General features: G+C 38.3%; 1 protein-coding gene and 1 non-coding gene across 4 annotated transcripts in view; one reads left to right on the top strand and one right to left on the bottom strand.

Moving 5' to 3' along the window:
• Positions 1-20,125, top strand: part of MFSD14A (major facilitator superfamily domain containing 14A) — a 70,442-nt gene that overhangs the window by 28,900 nt on the left and 21,417 nt on the right. For 2 of the 3 annotated variants that reach the window (XM_012458453.3, XM_012458452.3), the window contains 3 exons: positions 8,973-9,068; positions 18,153-18,215; positions 19,262-19,389. In XM_012458453.3, the coding sequence (XP_012313876.1) occupies positions 8,973-9,068; positions 18,153-18,215; positions 19,262-19,389 (287 nt within the window). The remainder of the gene's footprint in view (positions 1-8,972; positions 9,069-18,152; positions 18,216-19,261; positions 19,390-20,125) is intronic. The other variant, XM_064370230.1, reaches the window with a different exon arrangement.
• Positions 8,125-8,250, bottom strand: LOC135272085 (U6atac minor spliceosomal RNA). The gene has a single exon (XR_010340190.1). It is a non-coding gene; the product is annotated as a U6atac minor spliceosomal RNA (small nuclear RNA).

Below are 20,125 nucleotides of genomic sequence, written 5' to 3'. Positions count from 1 at the left end.
TTGAACCCGGGAGGTGGAGGTTGCAGCGAGCTGAAATCATGTCACTACTCTCTAGCCTGGGCAACAGAGCGAGACTCTGTCTCCAAAAAAAGAAAAAAAAATCTTTGCCCAGACTAATGTCCTAGAGTTTATTCCCAGTGTTTTCTTCTAGTAGTTTTGTGCTTTCAGGTCTTAGATTTGATTGTTGTACATGATGAGAGATAGGGGTGTAATTTCATTCTTCTGCATATGGATATCCAGTTTTCCCAGCACCATTTAAGAGACAGTCTTTTTCCCAGTGTATATTTCGGTGCCATCAAAAATGAGTTGACTGTAAATGCGTGGATTTATTTCTGGGTTCTCTATTGTGCTCTGTTGGTCTATGTGTCTGTTTTTATGCCAGTACTATACTGTTTTGGTTATCACTTTGTAGTATAATTTGAAGTGAAGTAATGTGATACCTCCAGCTTTGTTCTTTTTTTTTTCTCTCCTTTTTGAGACAGTCTTGTTCTGTTGCCCAGGCTGGAGTGCAGTGGCGTAATTTTGGCTCACTGCAACCTCCCTGTCTCCTGGGTTCAAGCGATTCTCCTGCCTCAGCCTCTTGAGTAGGTGGGATTACAGGCACTCACCACCACACCCAGCTAATTTTTGTATTTTTGGTAGAGACAGGGTTTTACTGTGATGGCCAGACTGGTCACAAACTCCTGACCTCATGATCCACCTACCTCAGCCTCCCAAAGTGCTGGGATTACAGGCGTGAGCCACCGTGCCCAGCCTCCAGCCTTGTTCTTTTTGCTCAGGATTGCTTTGGCTTTTTGTGGTTCCATATAAGTTTTAGAATTAAAAAAAAAATTTGTGAAGAATGTCATTTGTAGTTTGATAGGAACTGCATTGAATCTGTAGATTGCTTTGGGTAGTATTGAAATTTTTTTTTTTTTTTTGAGACAAAGTCTCTATCACCCAGGCTGAAGTGCAGTGGCGTGATCTCTGCTCACTGCAACCTCCGCCTTCTGGGTTCAAGCAATTCTTCTGCCTCAGCCTCCTGAGTAGCTGGGATTACAGGCGCGTGCCACTATGCCAGGCTAATTTTTTTTGTATTTTTAGTAGAGGTGGGGTTTCACCATGTTGGTCACAGGCTGGTCTCAAACTCCTGACCTTGCGATCTGCCCACTTTGGCCTCCTGAAGTGCTGGGATTATATATGCGTGAGCCACCGTGCCAGGCCTTGAGATTTTAACAGTATTGATTCTTCCAGTTTATGAACATGGAATATCTTCTCATTGTGTGTGTATGTCCTCTTCAATTCCTGTTATCAATGTTTTATAGTTTACATTATAGACATCTTTCATTTCTTTAAGTTTATTCCTAGGTATTTTATTTGTAGCTATTGTAAGTGGGATTACTTTCTTGGCTTCGTTTTTAGATATTTGCTGTTGGCATATAGAAATGCTACTGATTTTTGTATCCTGCAACTTTAATGAATTTGCTCCTATTCTGATAGTTGTTTTATTTTTTTGGTGGGGTATTTAGGGTTCTCTCTATATAAGATCATGTCATCTGTAAAGAGGGACAGTTTTGACTTCCTCTTTTCTAATTTGGATGCCTTTTATTTCTTACTCTTGTCTAATTGCTCTAGTTAGTACTTTCCAGTGCTTTGTTGAATAAGAGTGGTGAAAGTGGGCATCTTGTTTTGTTCCAGATCTTTGAGGAAAGGCTTTCAGTTTTTCCCTGTTTAGTATGCTAACCCTGTGTCTGTCATATATGGCTTTTATCATGCTGAAGTATATTCCTTCTATACCATTTTTGAGAGTTTTTATCATGAAGCAGTGTTGAATTATTTAATAAATGGTTTTTCACCATCAGTTGAAATGATCATTTTTTTTTCCTTCATTCCTTTGAAATGATGTATCACATTGATTGATTTATGTATGTTGGACATAAATCAATTGGAAGGACATGGTTGACCTTCCCTTCCTCTCTGCTACATCTTTCATAGTCTTCTGCTATTTGTATGCCTTTTAAGTCCTATCCTTGCATCCCTGGATGATTCCCACTTGACCAGATAAATGACGTTTTTTAATGTGTTGGTGAATTTGGTTTGCTGGTATTTTGTTGAGGATTTTTGCGTCAGTGTTCATCGCAGATATTGTCCCGTAGTTTTCTTTATTTTGTTGTTCTCCATGCTAGTTTTACGTAATTTTTGTCTTAAATAAACAAAGCATTTTCCTACTAAAGTGTAAGCATGTTTATTAGAAAAAATACGGAAAATTCGGAACAGCATAGTAAACAGTGTTATATCACTTAAAATCATTACCCAATATAAACTCTTACTTACATTGAGATCAGTATTGTTTTTCGCAATTGAAATTACCCTACATATACAATTTTATATCCTACTTTGATTTTTAAAAAATTTAACATTACCATAAGCGTTTTTGTAGGTCATTAGACATTATCTCTGAATAGTTTTGGGCTGCATGTTATTCTATCTGATTATATGCTGTGATCTGATTATAGGATGTGTAGCAAAAGATTGAGCTTGGTATTTTTCCTACTGTAAATGATACTGTCATGAACATCTTTGTAGTAGAGCTTTTTCTGAATATTTATTTCCATAGAATGCTATTAAATATTTTACGAATTGTTAATATACTTTATATATTTTTAATCAGGTCTTGGTGCTTTTGTATTGGTTTTTGTAAATACTCCACCAAATTACAATAGTAATCCTCTGTTATTTCTTTCATAATCTTCTGCTATTTGTTTGCCTTTTAAATTCAGCTGATGTTGTACGTGTTTTTCTCAAACCAGTGTGCCCAAAACGGAATTACTCTTTCATGCTTTCCCATTTCCTCACTGCCTAGTCGACCAAGCCAGAAATTGTGACCTTCCCTTCCTTCTGCTACATCTAGTTAACCAGTGAATCCTGTTGATTCTACCTCCTAAATGTTTTTTGTATCTGTTCACTTTATCTCCATTCCTGCTGCCTGGTCTTCTTCAAGTTTCTGTTTCTTCTCACCTGGTTTTCTGCAACAGCCTGCCTTCTGGTCTTGCTAATCCCTTTCAGTTTATTTGCCATGTGACAATGAAAGTTATTGTTCTAGAAAGGCAGACCTGTGATGTGATGTTACTCTCTGGCTTAAGACATTTTAATGTTTTCCTGCTGCCTTCAGGTTAAAAGGCCTTAATGTGACTTAAAAGGCCCTTTTCAACTGGGCACAGTGACTCATGCTTATAATCTCAGGACTTCAGGAGGCTGAATCAGGAGGATCCCTAGAGCCCAGGAGACTAGCCTGGGCAACATAGTGAAATTCTGTCTCTGTGTTTTTAAGCCTTTTGAAGTCACCACTTCTTACCTTTCAGCTTCAACTATTACATCTTTCTTTCTTAGATACTGAAATAAGCAATAATATCTCCGTCTTCTGGCCTTTGCATGTTCTATTTTCTTTATCTCAGATACTCTTGGTCACCATATCCCCTCTCCCGCCAGTGTACAACTGACAATCTTGATACCTTTCCCACTGGACTTTGAGGTCTCAACTTAGATAATACTGCCTTTCTTTTAGGAAGCCTTCCCTGACCTTCTCCTCAACTGATTAAGTAAGCTTCATTTTAACAGAGACACTCAGGAGGCTGAGGCACAAGAATTGCTTGAACCCGAGAGGTGGGGGTTGCGGTGAGCCAAGATCACGCTGCTGCACTCCAGCCTGGGCGACTGAGCGAGACTTGGTCTCAGTAAACAAACAAACAAACAAACACAGATACACTTAAAAAGATTTTTTTCCCCCAGAGACAGGGTCTCATCCTGTCACCCACGCTGGAGTGCGATGGTATGATCATAGCTCATTGCAGCCTCAAACTTCTGGGCTAAAGCAGCCCTCCTGCCCCAGCCTCCCAAGTAGCTGGGACTTAAAGGCATTTACCATCATGCCCTGCTGAGAGCCACTTCTAACACTTTATTTTCTACTGTCTTTTCTGCTCTGTGTGTATATTTATAAATATGTTAAATATAATTACCATCTTATTTTTTATCAGCATTTCCCAAAGTCTTTTCCAAGGAGTGCAAGTGTCCAAGAGATAACGCTCTAGTGATGTCAAAGAAGGATTCCATTGTCACATTTGGAAAACATGGCATACTGTATTTTCTTGGAAATTCATATAAATTAGCATGCTTTAAGCCCTGAGAAGTTCTACCAAGCTTTTTGCTAGGGGCTGGGTATATGTGGTGGTGAACAAAACAGGTTTAAAGCTTATCATATCTTGTGGCCATTGTTTTGTTTTTTTCAGGCAGAGTCTCACTCTGTTGCCCAGGCTGGGGTACAGTGGCACAATCTTGGCTCACTGCAACCTCCGCCTCCCAGGTTCAAGCTATTCTCCTGCCTCAGCCTTTCTGAGTAGCTGGGATTACAGGTGCACGCCAGCACGCCCAGCTAATTTTTGTATTTTTAGTAGAGACAGGGTTTCGCCACGTTGGCCAGGCTGGTCTCGAACTCCTGGCCTCAAGTGATCTGCCCGCCTCAGCCTCCCAAAGTGCTGGGATTACAGGCGTGAGCCACCATGCCCGGGCTCCTGTGGCCATTTTTTGACCTTATATTACTATGCTTGTTCCATTTGATGCTAGTCATTACCTCTTCCTTCCTGAAACTCCTCCATTGTCATCTGTGACACTGTATTTTCTTCACTCTCCTGATATTTTCTTCACTGTCCTGATATTTTTCTCACTGTTTCTTTTTTCTTCCCCTTTTCTTTATCAAAGAAGAAAAACCTTCATTATTTTCCTCTGCCTGCTACTTGCTTCTTGGGATTCTGTCTTAGCTCACTGCTCTTTTCGCGCTTTATACTCCTGATAACCTCATCTATTCTGGTGGTTTCAGATATTACATTTGCTGCTAATTGTTTTAATCAGTGCTCAGAGACAGTATAAATGTTTCAAGTAAAGAGGGCAGTTTTCTAGATAGGACCTGAAGTATATCCAAGCCTCGTGGGGAAAGTGCTAGGAAGCCACCAGCAATTACTGCTAGACAACCAGGCTAAACACGTAGAAGTTGTTCTTGATTCTCCCTCCTGCTGTTTATCAACGTCCTTCCAATTTCAAATCCTGAATCCTTAATCTGTTCCCTTCCTTCCAGCATTCATACTATGCCACTGTTTTATGCCCTCATCTCTTTTTTGAGCTAAATCAAATAGCTTCCTTTTGCATGCACTTTGCTCCTCCATTTTATCCTTTAGGAAATCACCAGAGTGAGGTATTGAACAATGCAGATCTGATCAAACCATTTTCTTGCTTGAAACCCTTCAGTGGTTTCCTGTGTCTCTAGAGTAAAGATGAGAAATTCCTTAACAAAGTTTAGAGGCTGCTTCTTCTGCCTCCCTCTCTTTCACTCCATGACTAGAACTTTACTCTCCAGTAGCTTTTAACTGTCATGGCCCTTATCTGCTTCATTTTGACTTTCTCAGAAGTGACTGTCATGCCACTTCCTTTTCTTGCCACACTCTTGCCTTGCCTCCTAATCTGTACATGTCTCTTATTGTTTTTATACTAAGCAGATAGTTAGAATGTTTCTTCCTCTCTAGACTGAATTTGAGATCAGGGAGTGTGTCCTGTTTTGGTAATCCTGGAACCTCTGGTATATAGTAAGTGTTCTGTAAATGTTTGTCGAGTGAATGAAACTTGTAGAAATTCATCAGCCGTGGTTCTTCAGTTTCCTATTCCCCTTGTCTGAAGTTCTTCAATTGCAAGTTCTCCGGAGGGGGTGTTCAGGTACCTTAAATTCTCTAGGTTGGAAGAGCTATTATTTTAAATGCTAATGCATTGTGACAATATTAAAAATAATGCAGCATCATTTTCAGCACATAGAGAAATCCAAGCACAGTATTTTTATATAAGGCTGTTGAGTATACTTTAAAGCTTAGGTATGGCATTGTAATGTTTATGTGTTAACGCAAAAATATTTACATATCTTAAATGTTTAAGTTTTAGACTTTTATCTAGAAAACCTTGTCGTGGTACACACGAAAACATTTACATATCTTAAATGTTTGAGTTCTAGACTTTTATCTAGAAAACCTCACCATGGCTAGTTGTCGTGGGTCATGCTTGTAATCCTGGCACATTGGGAGGCTGAGGTGGGAGGATCACTTGAGGCCAGGAGTTTGAGACCAGCTTGGGTAACATAGTGAGACCCCATCTCTACCAAAAAAAAAAATTAGCCAAGTGTGGTAATTTGTGCCTGTAGTCCCAGCCTCTTGGGAGGCTGAGGTGGGAGGATTGCTTTAGCCCAGGAGGTTGAGGCTGCAGTAAGCCATGATTGCGCCACTGGACTCCAGCCTGGGCAACAGATCAAGACCGTCTACAAAACAGAAAGAAAAGAAAGTTTTGTCCTTCTCCTATTATACACACTTGTTAAGTGGTGACTAAATATTATAGGGCCGGGCACAGTGGCTGAAGTCTGTAATCTTACCACTTTGGGAGGCTGAGGCGGGTGGATCACTTGAGTTCAGGAGTTCGAGACCAGCCTGGGCAACAAGGCGAAATCTTGTCTGTACAAAAAATAGGAAACAAATTAGCTGGGCATGGTGACACACACCTGTAGTCCCAGCTACTTGGTGGGCTGGGGTGGGAGGATCACTTGAGCTCAGGAGGTCGGGGCTGCAGTCATCTGAGACTGTGCCACTGCATTCCAGCTTGGTGACAAAGTGAGACCCTGTCTCAAAATATAAAAATAAATAATATTATAAGCTGCTTATTGGCAAGTTTATACTTCCCTTTAAGATATGAAATTTGGTCGGGTGCGGTGGCTCAGACCTGTAATCCCAGCACTTTGGGAGGCTGAGGCAGATGGATCACGTGAGTTCAGCAGTTCAGGACCAGTCTGGCCAACTTGGTGAAACCTTGTCTCTACTAAAAATACAAAAAATTAGCTGGGCTTGGTGGCAGGTGTGCGTAATCCCAGGTATTTGGGAGGCTGAGGCAGGAGAATTGTTTGAACTCCGGAGGTGGAGGTTGCAGTGAGCCGAGATCATACCATTGCACTCGGGCCTGGGCAATAGAGTAAGACTCTATTTCAAAAAAATAAATTTAACAACTGAGATAAATTTTTAAAATTTTAACTTTTTAATAGATTTTATTTTTAATTGACAAATTGTACATATTCGTGGGGAACATAGTGATGTTCCAATATGTAAAAAGTGTGGTGATGAGATCAGAGTAATTAGCATATCTACAACATTTATCATTTCTTTGTGTTGTCAACATTCAATATCCTTCTAGCTGTTTGGAACTATATATTATTAACTGTAGTCACCCTACAATGGTGTAGAACTATAGAACTTATTCCTCCTATCTACTTTAGTTTCATAGCCTTCAACAAATCTCTCCCTATCCTTCCCACCCTTTGGTTTCCTTTGTTCTACTTTTTACTTCTATGAGATCAACTTTTTTTAGCCTCTGCATATGGGTGAGAATATTCAGTGTTTCAACTTTCTGTTCCTGGCTTATTTCACTTAACATAAAGTTCTCCAGTTCCATCCATTTTGCCACAAATGACAGGATTTCACTTTTTATGGCTGAATAGTATTCCAGGGTATGTATAATACCAGATTTTCTTTATCCATTCATCTGTTTTTCGGACACCTGGGTTAATTCCATATCTTGGGTATTGTGAATAGTGATGCAGTAAACATGGGGCTGCAGATGTCTCTCCAACGTAATCATTTTCTTTCCTTGGATAAATTTTCATTAGTAGAATTACTGGACCATGCAGTAGTTCTATTTGTAGTTTTTGAGGGACCCTCATACTAGTCTCCATAGTGGCTGTACTAATTTACATTCTCACTAGCAGTGTATAAGATAGTTCCCTTTTCTCTGCATCCTCACCAGCATTTGTTCTGTTCTATCTTTTTGATCATAGCCATTCTAACTCGAGTGAGATGATACTTCATTGTGGTTTTGATTTGCATTTCCCTGATGATTAGTGCTATTGAGCATTTTTTCGTATACCCATTTGCTGTTTGTGTGTCGTCTTTTGGAAAATGTCTATTCAGTTCATTAGCTTATTTTTAAATCAGATTATTTTGTTGTGTGATTTTTGCTGTTGAGATGTTTCAGTTCCTTGTATATTCAGGATATTAATCCCATGTTAGATGAGAAATATGATGGTTAAATGCCACCCAGACAGTTGGTAGTGCCTTAATGGTATGCATGTTGTCAGGCTGAGGGCCTCTTCCATCCTTGTCAAGGGACGTGCTAACCTTCTCTACTTTGATATAACACTGAAGTGATTCTTAAGACATCTCTAACAGCAGTATAAACTTAATTTTGAATTTTCTTTCTCATGTATATCAAGTTCCAAATCTCTTACATACTTTCTCTGGGGATTGTTCTGCTTTTGAGCCATGTTGATGTCATGTTTATATTTTTGCCACTTGCTTTTCATTTATGTTTTGTTTTGCCAAAATAATCTTTAAAACTTTCAACTGATTGTGTTAGTCTTAGTATCTTTTAATGGCTCCCCATGGTCTTCAGAATTAAAAATAGACTTCTTAACATGGAAGCTGGTCTTTGAGTACCTGAAGCTCATCTTTCAATGCACCCAAGATGCAGCCCATGTACTAGTTGTACTGTACTAGATATATGAGACCCACAGTGCCTCAAGCCTCAGAACCTTTATACAGGCTGAGCTATCTTTCTCACCCTATACCTCGGCCTGTCTAACTCTATTATGTCCTTTCAGCCTTCCTCCTGGAAGTCTGATATTCCCACCTCCCAAGTTCCCTTGGACTCTATATGTTTCAACTGCATACTGTGCATATGGTAATGAATTTAGTTGCTTTGTCTGTCCCTCTCACTTTGAAGACAGAGACAGTACAGATTTTTGGCACAGTGCCCAGCACATATATGTTCTTAATATTTATTGACTATTACATCATTGTTATTGTTAATAATTCTAGAATGTTAACTCTTTGTTAACTTTTTAAAAATCTTGTTTTTTATAGCCTCAAGGAATAGGTTCTCCTAGTGTTTATCATGCAGTTATCGTCATCTTTTTGGAGTTTTTTGCTTGGGGACTGTTGACAGCACCCACTTTGGTGGTAAGTAATCTTTTAAATTATTTAACACTGATTCCAAAATCTCTTTTTCTTCAGTTTTGGAGGAAAACATGGCCCTTTTTCCTTTGCATGGTTAATTCTCCCACCAGTATTGTTCAGTATTCACCTGTATTTTACTGGTTGAGTTGTCTTTTCCAACCCTTAACTCTTGTTTTGTGTTGGCAGGGTAGGGGGGCCTGGAGGTCTGTGAATTTGGACTTGTCATTGGGCATGTTCAGGCAGAGGCTTTGTCACTACTCTGAATAGAATACAGCTTCTTAAACCCACAGGTTTAGGAAAGATGGTGTCTGTGACCTGCATGACTCAGCATAATTACTTTGAGGTTCATTTATGCAACTGCATTTTCCAAAAACAAGTTTCTGTTCATTTGTGCTAAGTATCTAGAGGGGCTATTTTTTAATAGATCTAAGCTGATTTTACCCAAATTTCCCCAGGTTTGGAATCTTAGAAAAGACTTCCCTTCCAGACCAGACAATTCAGATGATAGCCAGTTTTCTCATGTTGGTGTAGTGAAGGGGAATGGAATGAGGGAAGGACTATCTATGGTAAATATCTATATTGTCTTGAAAGGAGTAATTAAGATAAACATAGTTTACCAAATTCTAGAGGAATAGAATTTTAAAGTAATATACTATGTTTTCATGATTGTTCATATTATACAAAAAAGGTTTTCATTTAAAAAGTTATTTAATAGAAAAATTATCTAAGTAGATTAAACTAGTCTTAACATTTACAGTGCTTATTTCTTGATATATTTATTGACAGCTATGTAATTATTACTATCTACATATAAAATTGATGTTTAGCAGTTGCTTTGAGCTGGGTACAGTGGCTCATGCCTGTAATCCCAGCATTTTGGGAGGCTGGGTGTGTAGATCGCTTGAGCTCAGGAGTTCAAGACCAGCCTGGACAACATGGTGAAACCCTTTCTTTACAAAAAAATGCAAAAATTAGTTGGGCATAGTGGCACATGATTGTAGTCTCAGCTACTTGAGAGGCTAAGGCAGGAGAATCACTTGAGCCCAGGAGGCGGAGGTCGTAGTGACCTGAGATCTCGCTATTGCACTCCAGCCTGGGTGATGGGAATGAAACCTTGTCTCAAAAATAAATTACAAAAAAAACCCTGTTATTTTGAATATATAGAGCATATTTATGAGTATTGCTATTAAAAAAAGGTTTTTTGTTTACTAATTTCAGATAGAAATCTTTCAAAAATTAATTTATACATTTCCTGGCTTCATAATCCAAGCATAGTGATTTGGAACTTCCTCAGATGATGCAAGTTCATTATGACTTTCATGACTTCATTGTATTGTAATAACCTGTTTGTTGTCAAGGGCTACTGCAGTGCTGTAATAACTTTATGGGCTCATGACTTTATGTTAGCTCCAGCATGCTTGTTTATAACCTACTGTCAGTTTATATAAATCTGCCTGGTGGAACATCACTCCTACCATTTAAAGTACTTGAGCTTTTTAATAGTAAACAGTCCACATGTGTTTATATTATGATAGATCCAGTCACAGTCCTTTTATGTATTCAAAGTGGAATACATTAGGACTGTGCTAACTTTGAATACACAAATGTATTAATCCTCACAACCATCTTATCAGTGAGATAGTACTCTCATAATACAGATGAGGAAACTGGGGCTTAGAAAAGTTAAGAAACTTGATTGCTACTGTGACAGTAAGCTGCAGTGTTGGTATTTGCACCTCGGCTTCCTTAACTCCTCCAGTGCTGTCTTTTGGGGAATGCAGATAGTAACTAGTTTGTACTCATGTTTTAGATAGTTGTTATCAGGCAGCCCAATGACTAGCTAACTAGGGCAATCAAAATGTGGATGAGCTGTTAGCAAGCTATAAAAAAAGCATTTTGTGATGTTTCCATAATTTGTTGTCAGTATTTCAAGTGTGTAAGCTGTTTTAAAAATTTGCTTCTGGTTTACATTTTTTTTAGGTATGTCATCTTTTCTGTAATTTAGGTACTTTTTTTTCCCTACTCGGACAAAGGGACGCTATCTTTTTTTAAGAACAAGGATGGAGTCCCCTTAATTAGAAAGCCTTGTTTATTAGTTCATTTTTCATAGGCTAATGTGCTTAGTATATTCTTAATTTAAAAATAGATATTTTTAATTTTTCTTTGTTTTCTTTTCTTTCTTTCTTTTTTTTTTTGAGACAGAGTCTTGCTCTGTCACCTAGGCTGGAGTGCAGTGGTGCAACCTTGTCTCACTGCAATCTCTGCCTTACAGGTTCACGCAATTCTCCTGCCTCAACCTCCCGAGTAGCTGGGACTACAGGCACGTGCTACCATGCCCAGCTAATTTTTTTTATTTTTAGTAGAGTTGGGGGTTTTACCATGTTGGCCAGGCTGGTCTCGAACTCCTGACCTCAGGTGATCTGCCTGCCTCAGCCTCCCGAAGTGCTGGGATTACAGGCGTAAGCCACTGTGCCTGGCCGTTTTCTCTTTAAAATACAGATTCTCCTTGACTTACAATGGGGTTATATCCTGATAAACCCATCTAAGTTAAAAATATTAAGTCAAAAGTGCACTTAACACACCTTACCTACTGAACATCATATTTTAGCCTAGACTACCTTAAATACACTCAGAACACTTACATTCACCTACAGTTGGGCAAAATCATCTAGCAGTACAATACACTAGAGTAACAGTTGTTTGTCCTTGTGGTTGGATGACTGGCTCTCTGGCATCAGGAGAGAGTATCCTACTGTGTATCACTAGCCAGGGATAAGATCAGAATTCAACATTTAAAATATGATTTCTACTGAATAGCTTTTGCATTATCATGAAGTTGAAAAGCCTTAAGTTGAATCATCGTAAGTCAAGGACCATCTTGTACCTGGGACTACAGGCATATACCACCATGCTTAGCATATAGTATATATGTAAGTAGGATGTAAAAGTTCTCCCACAATTCCACCCACCCTCCAGCCACGATAAGAGTTTCTGGCTTTAGAGTAGCCTTTATCTTTGCCATTAGGACAGATTAGCCAACTAGAGATGAATCTTTTCAGCAGTTACGAGTTATTAATTCAGTGCTTTTTTCTAACCATTGATGAATCAGTGATGCATCAGAAGTTTTTCAGAGTACCCAGGCCTTACAACATGTCTGGCAAGGGTGAGGTCTAGGCTTATTTATTTATTTATTTATTTATTTTTTAAGATGAAGTCTCACTTTTGCCCAGGCTGGAATGCAGAGGCTTACTGCAGCCTCCATCTCCCGGGACAAGCGATTTTCCTGCCTCAGCCTCCTATGTAGCTGGGATTATAGACACTCACCACTATACCTGGCTAATTTTTGTATTTTCAGTAGAGACAAGATTTCACCATGATAGCCAGCTCGTTTCAAACTCCTGACCTCAGGTAATCTGCCTGCCTTGGCCTCCCGAAGTACTGGGATTACAGGCATGAGCCACCGCATCCAGCCTGGCATATCTATTTTTTAGAAGTGACCCTATTATATATTTAGTATATGTCACTAATTAAGAACAATATATTAATTCAGTGGGCTTTTAAAAAAGGTTTTACTCATTTCAAGGCTGTTTGCCTACAGATTTTGTTTTTTGTTGTTGCCTTCGTTGGCAGTCTTTCTTTTGGGCTCCGGTACTCCTACTCTTCCCCAGCATTATGTGTGAGAGGTGTGGAAAGAGGTGAGTTTGAGGGTAAAAGAAGGCTCTCTTCTTAAAAGTCTGTTAATCTTTAAATATTTCATTTCTGTTTTATGTGTTTTGAAACTGATTATAAATGGTGTGTGCCACAAGAGTCCAACTTTTAACATTCATTTTAAAAGGAAAATGAGGATGAAGACTTACTTTGTATTTTAAGTCAGTATCTTTCTTTTCCCATCCCTCCCTCAAAAGTTATAGTTTGTTTCAGCATTTCAGGTTTCAAAGATATTCTTTCAAGTATTTTTTTAATCAGATGACCAGTTTTAGACATATTAATTATGAATGTCTGGTTTGGGATTTATGATAGCCTTAACTTTTAATTTTTAAAAAACTAATGTGACATTTTAAGACAAAAAGAACTTTGTGTTGCAATTATCTTTCACTTTTAAGCGCTCATGGAACATAGTCAGAAAACAGTGGAAGACCAGCTCAGGGGAAGATGGTGAGCCTCTACCAACAAGGAGAGTTAGCTAAAAAGAATTTTGTACTGACAAATATTTTTAAAGACTGAAGTCTAACACTTTCGGGAGGTTATATATATATGGTTGGTTATAGTGGTGTTCAGTCAGTGATCATTGCTTGATATGTAACATATTAGCTAAGTAATAAGAATGACAGTAGGTATAAGGATCTATAATGCCAAGGAGTGGATTTACCTTTTTTTTTTTTTCCTCGTTGAAACGGTCTTACTCTGTCATCCAGATTGGAGTACAATGATGTGATCCTGGCTCATCGCAGCCTCCACCTCCGCGTCTCAAGCGATTCTTCTCCCTCAGCCTCCCAAGTAGCTGGGATTACAGATGCATGTCACCATGCCCAGCTAATTTTTTTCTATTTTTAGTAAAGGTGGGGTTTCACTGTGTTGACCAGGCTCATCTCAAACTCCTGACATCAAATGATCCACCCCCTCGGCCTCCCAAAGTGCTGGGATTATAGGCATGAGCCACCGTGGGTGGGCTGCTTTACCCTTTTGACAGATCTATGGCTCTGGAAATAATAGTCCAATGTTGATGATTCAAGCTGCTAGATGCACAGTCCATGTTATGAAACACTCAAATCCACTAGCATCTCTTCTACCTAGATGGTTTCACATCCTTGGCTGCAGAAACAGCCCCAAAGTGTTTAATATTTTAAGGATTATTTACTCTAAACATTTTTAAAGTTAAAAAAAATTTAAGATCATAAAATTTCTTGGAAAAATGTTACATTTTTTCCTGTTCATTTCTAAAGACCAGTGCTAAAGGATCCTGACATCAAAAATCTTTACAACATTTGAATTACTTGTTGTATTTGTCTGTTAAAATTTTGTTAGAAATTGTGTGGCCCCAAAGGAGAAATTACTTTGGAGAAGAAAATTAGGTAGCAGAGGAACAGTTTGGAAGGGTTGGGGGTTGACCAGATAAAGAAAGGGAACAAAGGTTCAAAATTGATGGGATGTCATGTATAAAATACCAATATTGGAAAGCGTAGAATATTTCAAAAACAGTGAGGAGAACAGATTGATTGGAATGGAAGATAGCTTGGCAAAGTGAATTATCAGCGATAAGATCTAGCATACTATAAAACTTCTTTTAGATGTTTGTAATGTTTTTTATTCTTTCTAACACCAGACCTGCTCTTCATACCTAGAAAGATTTGGCTTGCCATAGGCCCTTTGTGATTGTTGAAAGAAAACCATAATACATTTGAGTTGATTGTAAAAAGTTTTGAGATACTAGTTTATGTAGTTTAAATAATTTCCTTTAGCACAAGGACTGGCAAAATATGGCTAGAGGACCAAATCTTTTCTGTACTTTCTTTTTTCTTGTAGTTGCTTCTGGCAACTTTTTCTTTCTTTTTCTTTTCTTCTTCCCTCCCTCCCTCCCTCCCTCCCTCCCTCCCTCTCTCTCTCCCTCTCTCTCTCTTTTTCTTCTTTCCCTTCCTTCCCTCCTTCCTTCCCTCCCTCCCTCTCTCTCCTTCCTTCCTTTTCTTTCTTTTTTTGTATATTTATATTCCTTGTCACAAGCATGTTGAATTGCACCTTTTCCTAATTATCAGTTAGCTACTTAGTTACTGCATGCAGGTAGAACTCTAAACAGAACTTCTAGGAGTTTCTCAAAGACCTCTCAATAATTCTTTTCAGTTAGAGAGGGCATGCCATTTTTCCTTTATTTATTTATTTATTTTTAAAATTTTTTTATTTTTTAAAGATGGCGTTTCACCATGTTGGCCAGGCTGGTCTTGAACTCCTGACCTCCGGTGATCCACCCACCTTGGCCTCCCAAAGTGCTAGGATTACAGGTGTGAGCCACTACGCCGGCCTTTTCCTTTTTTATTTTTAAATAACATTTTTTATTTGTAATTTTTGTGGGTACATAGTTGGTATATATATTTATGGGGTACATGAGATATTTTGACACAGGCATACAGTATGTAATAATTACATCAGGGTAAATGGACTATCCATCACCTCAAGCGTTTATCCTTTCTTTGTGTTACAAACAATCCAATTTTATTTTATTTTATTTTATTTTTGAGACAGAGTCTCACTCTGTTGCCTAGGCTGGAGTGCAATGGCGCAATCTCAGCTCACTGCAGCCTCTGCCTCCCGGGTTCAAGCAATTCTCCTGTTTCAGCCTCCTGAGTAGCTGGGACTATAGGGGCATGCCACCCTGCCTGACTAATTTCTTTTTGTATTTTTAGTAGAGACAGGGTTTCACCATGTTAGCCAGGATGGTCTTGATCTCCTGACCTCGTGATCTGCCCGTCTCGGCCTCCCAAAGTGCCAAGATTACAGGCATGAGCCACCACACCTGGCCCAATTTTAGTTATTTTAAAATGTAGAATAAATGATGACTGTAGTCAGCCTATCATGCCTATCAAGTAGTAGATCTTATTTATTCCATTTTTCGTGCTCACTAGCCATCCCCTCCCTCCCCAACTACCCTTTCCAGCCTCTGGTAACCATCATTCTGCTCTGTCTCCATCAGTTCAATTGTTGTATTTTTTAGCTCTCACAAATAAGTGAGAACATGTGAAGTTTGTCTTTTTGTGCCTGGCTTATTTTGCTTAACATGATGACCTTCAGTTCCATCCATGTTGCTGCAAATGACAAGATCTCATTCTTTTTCTGTGGTTGAGTAGTACTCCATTGTGTATAAGTACCACATTTTCTTTATCCATTCATTTGTCTGTTGATGGACACTTAGATTGTTTCCAAATCTTGGCTATTAAGAATAGTGCTGCATAGAAAAATTAGCCAGGCATGGTGCTGCATGCCTTAATCTCAGCTACTCAGGAGGCTGAGGCAGGAGAATCGCTTGAACCTGGGAGGCAGAGGTTGCAGTGAGCAGAGATCGCACCATTGCATTCCAGCCTGGGCGACAAGAGGGAAACTTCATCTCAAAAAAAAAAAAAAGAAGTATAGGAACTTAAGAGTACAGATACCTCTTTGATACACTGATATCCTTTCTTTTGGGTACATACCAGTGAGATTGCTGGATCATATGGTAGCTCTATTTTTACTTTTTCTGAGGAACCTTCCAACTGTTTTCCATAGTGATTATACTAATTTACGTTTCCAACAATGTATGAGGGTTCCCTTTTCTCCACATGCTTGCTTGTCTTTTGGATGAAAGCCATTTTTAACTGGGGTGAGATAATTATTTCACTATAGTTTTAATTTGCATTTCTCTGACGATCAGTGATGGTTGAGCATTTTTTCATATACCTGTTGGTCACTTGTATGTCTTCTTTTGAGAAATGTCTATTCAGATCTTTTGCCCATTTAAAAAAAAAATCAGATTATTAGATTTTTGTCTTATAGAATTGTTTGAGCTCCTTATGCATTCTCATTAATCTCTTGTCAGATGGATAGTTTGCAAATATTTTTTCCTATTCTGTGGGTTGTCTCCACTTTGTTTGCTTTGTTGTGCAGCTTTAAACTTGATGTGATCCCATTTGTCCATTTTCACTTTGGTTGCCTGTGCTTGTAGGGTATTATCAAGAAATCTTTGCCTAGTCCAGTGATCTGGAGATCACATACTATTTTTGTAAATAAAATTTTATTGGAACACAATCACACCCATTCATTTACATATCGTCTGTAACTATTTTGTTTTCCTTTTTTTTCTTTTAAGACAGGGTCTTGCTCTGTTGCTGAGGCTGGAGTGCGGTGGCATGATCTTGGCTCTCTGCCTCCTGGGCTTAAGCGATTCTCCAGCCTCAGCCTCCTGAGTATCTGGGATTGCAGGTGCCCGCCACCATGCCTGGCTAATTTTTGTATTTTTAGTAGAGATGAGGCTTTATCATGTTGGCCAGGCTGATCTCGAACTTCTGCCTCAGGTGATCCACCCTCCTCTTCTTCCCAAAGTGCTGGGATTACAGGCGTGAGCCACTGCACTGGGCCTCTAATTTTATTTTTACATATAATAAGTACATTTTTGTTAAATTTCTTGCTTTTGGCAGAAGAATAATAACTGAAGAAAGGGGAGCAATTCTGATCCTTCTAAAGGTTCTTCTTGCAACAAGTCAGAAAGTACATTTAGCATATTTTTTCTTAAAGGGAAAATATTCCCTACCTTTCTTATTACCCACATTCCCATTCTCCATTGTTTTTGCTGAGAGATAGCATTGGTTTCTGAGTCAAACAGGAACTCACTTGCCTCATCTGTAAAGTGATAATATTATCTAATTCACAATGTTAGGATTAAATAAGAGTACATATAGACTGTAAAAATGGTAACTGCTGTTTACTTTTCCAGTTGCCTGGAAGTGCCTTTTCAATTGATGCATTTCAGTGGTTCTCTTCCTGCCCACTGCAAAAATTGATACGTGATTTGAGAACAAGCCTTGGAAAGGATAGAATAACTTGTTATACATTTTCATAGGTTGGGATTTTTTTTCGTCATAGAATCTTTCTAGATCTACTTTGTGACAATTAAAGTTCCTTATTAATTTTCCCAGTCTCCTATCCTAGATAATATATCCATCTGAAAGAGAATTATAAGTCAGTTATTTTGGGGAAGCAGCATAGCATAGTGAGTAAAATCATAGGCTTTCAAGTCTGATCTCCTAGGTTCAGTTTCAGCTTTGCCATTTATTTACTGACTGTAATCTTGGACAAAATATTTAACCTGTGCTTATCAGTTTTCTGATAGGGTTGCTATGAGGGATTAAATGAGATAATATATGTAAAGTGCCCAATTTAGTGCCCTGTGACATAGTAAGTACCATATAAATATTTGGTTATTAATGGTTATATGCATGTCATACAAATCTGAATATGTAAAATAAATCAGATTGTATTACGAAAGGATGCTCAAAAGGGTAAATAATTTTATTTCTTAAGACTGAAACATAGCGTGTGGTTTTCATTTTGGTTTTTATTCTTTAGGTATTACATGAAACCTTCCCTAAACATACATTTCTGATGAATGGCTTAATTCAAGGAGTAAAGGTAGGATCAATCATATATACATATATACATGCACACATATGCATGAACATACATATGTATATATAATTCTGCCATTTATTAGTTTTTTTAATAACTTAATTTTTATAATTAGATGGAGTATATTTTGAGAAAAAACTTAATACTTTCTAGACTGAGTTTTAAGTATGATCTGACTACAGTATAGCCAATTATGTATAATGATAAGCCACATTATAACAGATTTTCCCATTTTTATGTTGGCATTTTAATTCCAGAGATCTCAATGATTTTGTAAGACTACAGATTGAAGAAGAAAAAACCATACTCAAAAACTCCCATAAATAGGAAACTGTATCAGTAGGGTAAAGTTATTATATGCATTCTTTGCCTTTTTTTTTTTTTGGCAGAGTCTCGCACTGTCACCTAGGCTGGAGTGCAAGTGGCATGATCTTGGCCCACTGCAACTTCTGCCTCCCAGGTTCAAGCAATTCTTGTGCCTTAGCCTCCCAAGTAGGTGGGACCACAGGCATGTGTCACCACACCTGGCTAATTTATTGTATTTTTAGTAGACATGGAGTTTTGCCGTGTTGGCCAGGCTGGTCTCGAACTCTTGACCTCAAGTGATCTGCTCACCTCGGCCTCCCAAAATGTTGAGATTACTGGTACAAGCCACTGTGCCCAGCCCAAATTCTTTACTCTTGATTCAGTTTGACAAACAAGTTTTCTAAACAGATAATTAGCCTGTGGAAATTTTAAAAACAAACAAACAATAAAAAAAAACCCCAGGTAATTAGCATATGGAGTTGCTATTGTGGATTTATTGTGATTGAGAATTTACTAAACAGTTCATATTTAATATCCAGCTGGAGCCCTACAGATGATTCTAGACTATCTGGGGAAATTTTAAAATATATATAGATAAGCAATTAGTTTTTTATTTAAAAGTTTGTGATATATTTACTTTAGAAATGAAGTTGTTGAAAAGTTTTCTGTAGAAGTAAAATGATGTAGTTTTGGTTCATGTTCACAGATGTGTGGTATACATTTTTTTTCTTTAATTTTTTTAGGGTTTGTTGTCATTCCTCAGTGCCCCGCTTATTGGTGCTCTTTCTGATGTTTGGGGCCGAAAATCCTTCTTGCTGCTAACAGTATTTTTCACATGTGCCCCAATTCCTTTAATGAAGATCAGCCCGTGGTACGTACATATTCAGATTATAGCAACTAAATATCACGTTCAGTTATTGTTTTCTTAGTGTTCCTTTATTTCTTTCACTTGTGCTATCTTGGTTATGAGGTTTTAATTTTATTTTTCTAATACATTCTTTCACACAGATAAGAAGGCCCCTAAGAATATAGTAGCTAATAATTCATAAAGATTTTAGAGAAAGCTGATACTGTTGCAGGCGTCTAGTCTGGTTAACTTTGTTTTGGATTCCAGAACCCAAATTTCAAAACAATATTTTGGGGACTGGATAGGATTGCTAACTTTCTTTCTTGTATAGAATGTTAAAAACAGACACAGAGTTTGTCATTATCTATATTAGTTAGGAATAGGTTTTGCTATCTGTTAAAATCCAAAATAATAGTTGCTTAAAAACCAAGTTTATTTCTCCTTTCATGTGAACAAGGGTCTGCAGTTGAGCAGCCTGGAGCTGGTATGGCAGTTCCAGTGGAGCAGACTTTTCTATTTTGCTGTTCTTCCATCTTCATCTCTCACCGCACCGAACAGGATGGCTTCTTGAGCTCCAGCCATCAAGTCATATTATTGATAGCAAGGTGGAAGGAGTTGCTAAGAAGAGCATATCACCTTCTTTTAAGGAAACTTTACAGAATTCCCATCCTACTTCTGCTTGCATTTCTTTGGTCAGATTTCAGGGACATGCTGCTCCTAGTTAGAAGAGGCTGGACTCAAGGCCACCTTGATTAAAATC

Source organism: Aotus nancymaae, unplaced genomic scaffold, assembly GCF_030222135.1.
Source record: "Aotus nancymaae isolate 86718 unplaced genomic scaffold, 86718_ANA_hifiasm-v0.15.2.pri h1tg000103l, whole genome shotgun sequence".
Classification (NCBI taxonomy): Eukaryota; Metazoa; Chordata; class Mammalia; order Primates; family Aotidae; genus Aotus; species Aotus nancymaae.
Note: the sequence above shows the minus strand (reverse complement) of the source record. Positions and strands in the feature narration are given on the sequence as shown.